Source organism: Phasianus colchicus, chromosome 11, assembly GCF_987193195.1.
Source record: "Phasianus colchicus chromosome 11, bPhaCol1.hap1.1, whole genome shotgun sequence".
Taxonomy (NCBI): Eukaryota; Metazoa; Chordata; class Aves; order Galliformes; family Phasianidae; genus Phasianus; species Phasianus colchicus.
This window is the reverse complement of record NC_143446.1, coordinates 12,507,125-12,512,670: the sequence shown is the minus strand read 5'-3', so window position 1 is coordinate 12,512,670 and position 5,546 is coordinate 12,507,125. Positions and strand designations below refer to the sequence as shown.

The following is a 5,546-nucleotide window of genomic DNA, read 5'->3' as shown; positions in this document are numbered from 1 at the left end:
AGCGCGGTCCCCAACTCCCGCGAGAGCTCGGCGCTCGGACCCGCCCCTCGCCTTAAAGGGGCCGCATTCCCGAGGTGGGGGCGGCCGGCGGGGGGCGCGCTGCGCGGCGGGAGGGGCGCGCTCGGAGCCGGGACGCGCGTGGGGCGCGACCGGGACGGCTCCGGCACCGCGGCTTGCGGCATTGCGGGGCTGGGGACGCAGCGCCTCCTGTCCGGCCGGGGCAGAGCACGGGGCTGCGGGCCGACCCGCGAGGCTGCGGGCAGGCTCCGACCCACGGGGCGCCCACGGGCGGGTGTCGGTGCCGGCCGCGGGCCGCGCGGCTGTCCCAGCCCCGCTGTTTCCGCGCCGGGATCGGGAGGAGAACGCTGCCTGAGGCTGCTTTAACGCGTCCGTGTGCGCGGTGCGGCCCCACGGCTGCTTAAGGTGGCCCACGGGGACGGACGGAGACTCCCACACCCTACGGCCAGCCCCGAGGGGGCCGGGGATACAGAGCGGCGAGGGGACGAACCGGGACCGCGGGGCCTCCCCGGGGACCTCCAGCCCAGGGCCCGGCAGGGCTCGCCCCACTCGAGTCCACCTTAACGCGGGACGGCGGCCGCTGTTTGTACACATCCCCAGCGCGCACCTCCCGTCAGCGCTGCAGTCTGTATCCCCACGCAGCGGCACACCGTGCCGCAGCACCACCCGGCCCACGGGATATGTGTCCCCGCCCCCCCACTGCCATTGACCCCAGGGCTGAACACAGGGACCAGGCTGCGATGCTCCACTTTATTGAGGTGACACCGGCACGTCCCCGCGGGGCTGTGCTAAGGCAGCTGCGGCTCTTGGTGAGAGGGCGTGGGGCTGGGCTCCATCCTGCCTCTCCCAGGAGCCTTCCCCTGGCTGGGGAGCACAGAGGCAGCAGTGTGGCAGCAGGGGTCAGGCTTTGCCGGGGTCCTCCTTCAGCGTCACAGTCCGGTTGAACACCAGCTGGGGACAGGCAGGGCTCAGAGCACCGCAGCCTCCCAAGGTTGCCCGGTGTGCTGCCCCCCGCCCCAGGGCTCACCTTGCTGTCAGTGCTGTCAGGATCCACTGAGAAGTAGCCCAGGCGCTCAAATTGAAACTTATCAAAAGGCCGGGCCTCAAAGACAGAGCTGTCAACCAGGGCATTGTCCACCACATGTAGGGAGTCCTGGGGGAGAAGGGGGGGGAACAGCACTGTCAGCACCCTCAGCCTCTCTCTGTGCCAATGCTGAGGACATGAGGGCTGCAGCACTCACGGGGTTGAGGTCGCTTAGGAATCCACCCGGCACCTCCGAAGGGTCCTCAGGATTTTTGTGCAAAAACCTGCAATGAGACTCAGCCAAAGGGGCTGTGGGGCAGCAGCACCCCGTGGTGGGGTGACAGTGGCCAGGTGACACCAATGCCGTGCTGCCCCGGTACTCACAGCCGCTCATACAGCCGTACTTCGCACACCCGCGGCTCTGACACCCAATGGATGAAGGCTTTGGGCTTCTCCGCTGCATCCGACTTGGTGCAGGTCACCTCCAGCTCAATGACACGCCCATGGGCATCCTGGGGTGGGGGGAAGAGGAGCCATCAGGGGACAGCTCTGGCCCACAGCCCCCCTGCCCAGGGCCACGCACCTTGATGACGTTCTGCACGGCGATGACGTAGCCGGTGTGCCGCAGCCCCACTGGCTGCCCGAGGGCCAGGCGCTTGTAGCCCCTGTCCGCCTCCTGCGAGAGGATACACTGCTGCAGGAGGGGGTGCAGCACAGATCCCCCCCTCCAGCTCAGTCCCCATGACTGTGTCCCCTTCCCTGTTCTGCTGCCACACTCAGTGGCACTGTGCCCAACTCACCTCCTTGAAGTCGGTCTCCTCAATGTAGACAATGGACTGGAAGGGCACTTTGTGGAAGCCCCGGCTCTCATCAGCAGGAAAGTTGGGCACGAGGACGTCGATTGTCTGGGGGACAGGAAGGGGGTGAACGCTGCCCCAGGACCCCTGCACCCAGCCCAGACCACAGCAGCCTCACCTGGGGGGCCGGGAAGTTGGTGATGGTGACCTTGAGAGGCTCCAGCACAGCCATGGCGCGGGGGGCCTGCTCATTCAGCACATCCCTTACACACGCCTCCAGCAAGTGCGGTTCCATCGTCGCCTGGGCCACTGTCACACCAACCTGTGGGATGGAATGCTCTGCTGTCACTCTGCTGGCTAGGGGGACACTTCCACATGCCTCATTCTGTAGTGCCTACCCGTGCACAGAAGTTATTGATGGCCTCAGGAGGGAAGCCTCGCCGGCGCAGGGCAGTCAGCGTGAAGAGCCGCGGGTCATCCCAGTCCCTGAGAAAACACTGCTGTGACAACCCAGCACGCCCTGAGCGACAGCCACTCTGTCTGCTGGTCCACCCCTACCGCACAGCCCCAGTCTCCACCAGGCGGATGATCTTCCTCTTGGAGACAACAGTGTAGAGCAGGTTGAGGCGGCCATATTCCCACTGCACAGGGCAGTACACGTCCAGCGCGTTGCACAGCCAGAAGTAGGAGGAGCGCCTGCGAGGAAGCACAGCCCGGCTCAGCCACAAGGACGTGGTGACCCCTGCTCAGGGCTGTGCACGGTGCTCACCTGGCCTGAAACTCCTTGGTGCAGAGGGAGTGCGTGATGTGCTCGATGGAGTCGCAGAGGCAGTGTGTGTAGTCATATGTCGGGTAGATGCACCTACAGGGCGTGTGAACTTTGCCCCAGCCTCCCCATTCCTCTCCCAAGATCCCCCCCTGCTCCAAGCACACACAGACCCGTCCCTGGCACATCTTGTGGGACGCTGTGGGCTCTCCATACCACTTGTCCCCGGTGCGGTGGTGCGGAGTGAACTTGACACGGTAGGCAACGGGGTCCATCTTCCCATCCTCCATCACCAGCTTCATTCGCAGCGTGGCTTCCCCCTCCCCAAACTTCCCCTTTCGCATGTCCTGCAGGGCGGGGAAAGGCCATCAGCTGGGCCCTGCACCCCATGGGCACACGGTCCCTGGCTGAGAGTACCTCAAAGAGCACTAGTGACTCCTCCACAGGCCGGTCCCGCCACGGTGATGGTGGTGGGTTGTGGCCCTTGATCTCCTCAACCTTCTGATGGCAGACGTAGGCCTGTCCCCTGCAGGGAGGACATGTGGCCATGTGGACATAAGCAGCCCACCCCGGGCAAGGGGCAGCCATCCCTGGGCACCGCCACAGTACACTCACCTGCGGATGAGCTCCAGAGCCCAGGTGTAGAGCTGGTCAAAGTAGTCTGAGGCATGGGTCACAGCATAGGGCTGGTAGCCTGGGGGAGACAGGATAGGTTTGAGCCATCACTAGGGCTTGGCAGCAGGAGCTGCATGCACAGATGTTCCCATCAGCATGCCAGCCCCATCCTGCTCTCCCCAGTACAAGCCCTACCAAGCCACTCCACCATCTCCCGGATGGCTGTGAAGTATTTCTCCTCCTCCTTCTCAGGGTTGGTGTCGTCATAGCGCAGGAAGCAGATTCCCCCATTGGCCTGGGGAAGTGAGAAGAGTAAGCAGTTGCTCCCCACAGGGCCTGGACACAACCAGAGGACGCGTTGAGATGGAAGCAGGCTGCAGGGCTATGCAGTGCTCACCTTGGCATAACCAAAGTTGAAGTTGATGGCCTTGGCATGGCCGATGTGCAGGATACCGTTGGGCTCAGGAGGGAACCGCGTCCGCACCTGCATGGGGAAAGGAGAAGGCACTGACACAATCCCCATGCCTTGTGCCTCCCCAGTGCCCGCTGCAGCCTTACACAACGATGTCACCCTCAAGGGAGTCACTGTGCTCGAAGACCCGACCTCACCTGCCCACCCGTGACCGCCAGGTGCTGCTTCAGCAGAGCCATGGTGTTGGGTGTCACCACATAGCCCTCCGTCTTGTAGTTCTCTCCTGTGGGGACGGTGTGGTCAGTGCTGCAGCACTGTGCCAAGCCTGGCAGCCTGCAGGCAGTGCCTCCTCGCATTCACCTGGCTTGTGGAATTTCAGAGCTTCTCCTCGCAGCTGCTCCAGCAGCGACTTTGTCTCCATGCCCACCTCACCTATGGGGAGAGACAGGGCTGAGCCAGCACTGCCCGGTGGGACAGAGGACAGCCTGTGCTTGCACTGAGTGCAGCGATGCCTGACCACAGCCCGGGGGCTGCTGGGACCAAAGGGCTGGGGAAGCTCCGACGGAGCCACTCACCATTCTCCACCACGGGCGCCTTCTGCTTCTCCACTGGGGCTGGCCGGGCCTTGGCAGCCTGCAGGGACAAGCACAGCAGCCTGAGCACCCACTGCGCACTTACCTTCCTCCAGCCCTGCCCACCTCACCAATAGCACTGTCCTGTGATGGCGGCTACGGCCACTCAGGAACCAGCACACGGCCCTTCCACATCACCTTTGGTTTCTTTTCCAGATCAGCTTCTGTCTTTGGTCCCAGCAAATGCAGCACCTGGGTGGAGTGAAGGCGGTCTGACGGGGCGTCCCGTGCTCGGGGCGGCCCAGGGCACGTCGTGCCACAGTGCCCAGCACCCACCTGCAGATCCACCTCGTTCTTGATGCTCTTTCCATCCGCCCACTGCAGCCGGCTCCGCGCCTCCGCTGTTGGGGCACGCAGCGTGGGGCGCGGCCCAGGGGGCTTCAAGAAGACCCCCAGGCCCACCTCCATCCCCCAGCCCCGCACTCACCCATCAGCAGCCCCGTGTTGAAGTGGTACCGTTCCGCCAGCAGCTCCTCCCGGTGCCGGCTGACCACGGCCTCCACCTGCGGACCCCGGGGGCTGAGCGGGGAGCACGGCCCGACCCTCCCCGTTCATCCACTCCCGCTCCGCGCCCCCCACGGCCCCACTCACCGCCTCCTCGATCTGCTCGGGGCTGACCCGCACCCCCACGCCGCACGCCCGCTCGAAGTCGGCCGTTTCCAGCGGTTCCAGCGGGTGACTGCGGAGGTACTGCAGGGCGGCTGCGGCCACAGCGCGCTCAGCACCAGCCCCCGGCACCTTGCCCCGCTCCCCCACCCCCCAGGCCGTTCCGTACCGCCCAACTGCTGGTCGGTGCGGATCTCCCTCCGCCCGATGTACCCCACCACGAAGGCCAAGCGGTCCGGGTCGCGGAGCCGGGCGGCCGCGTTGTACAGCAGAGCGCCGGTGGCTTTATCCAGGCCTGAGCCCAGCGCGGCGCGGGCCTGCAGAACGGCCTGGCGGAGCTGCGCGCTCAGCGCGGCGTTGCGCAGCGTCTCGCGGGCCTTGGCCTCGGTCAGCCCGATGCCGGTAAACAAGTTCAGCACCTCCGCCTCCTCCGCCGCCGCCATCGCCGCCATGCTGCCGCTGCCCGCCTGCTGGGGCGGGGCCTCGCGCCGCTCCGCCCTCCCCGACGAGCCAATCAATGGAGAGTGCCCCTCGTTTCGGCCAATGGAATGAGGAAACTCCTAGCAAGCTTCGCGAATCGGAGATCAGGGGGGCGTGGCCAGGCGGAAGGATGGTTGCATCATTTAAAGGGACCGCTGCCCGCGGAGGACACGTGGGGGGCAGGCCCGGGGCGGGG

At 65.6% G+C, this 5,546-nt stretch overlaps 1 protein-coding gene across 1 annotated transcript; it reads right to left on the bottom strand.

The window, feature by feature from the left end:
• Nucleotides 1–748: 748 nt before the first annotated feature.
• Nucleotides 749–5,363, bottom strand: QARS1 (glutaminyl-tRNA synthetase 1). Its single transcript, XM_031606712.2, has 23 exons — nucleotides 5,040–5,363; nucleotides 4,856–4,965; nucleotides 4,692–4,767; nucleotides 4,541–4,605; nucleotides 4,403–4,456; nucleotides 4,208–4,265; nucleotides 3,993–4,064; nucleotides 3,830–3,915; nucleotides 3,618–3,704; nucleotides 3,416–3,515; nucleotides 3,221–3,299; nucleotides 3,023–3,131; nucleotides 2,822–2,952; nucleotides 2,609–2,701; nucleotides 2,398–2,535; nucleotides 2,238–2,325; nucleotides 2,018–2,161; nucleotides 1,843–1,947; nucleotides 1,626–1,718; nucleotides 1,427–1,554; nucleotides 1,260–1,326; nucleotides 1,046–1,171; nucleotides 749–969 (listed from the first exon to the last, which is right to left on the bottom strand). Exons 1-23 carry the CDS (start codon nucleotides 5,320–5,322, stop codon nucleotides 919–921), a joined length of 2,343 nt encoding a protein of 780 aa, XP_031462572.2. The 5' UTR covers nucleotides 5,323–5,363; the 3' UTR covers nucleotides 749–918.
• Nucleotides 5,364–5,546: the final 183 nt, after the last annotated feature.

Coding starts and splice junctions, on each gene's coding strand:
- QARS1 (XM_031606712.2), bottom strand. CDS start 5,322: ATGGCGGCGATGGCGGCGGCGGAGGAGGCGGAGGTGCTGAACTTGTTT. Junction 4,065..4,207: donor GGCGCCCGTGGTGGAGAATG/GTGAGTGGCTCC, acceptor CTCTCCCCATAG/GTGAGGTGGGCATGGAGACA. Junction 2,326..2,397: donor GTGGAGACTGGGGCTGTGCG/GTAGGGGTGGAC, acceptor GTGTTTTCTCAG/GGACTGGGATGACCCGCGGC.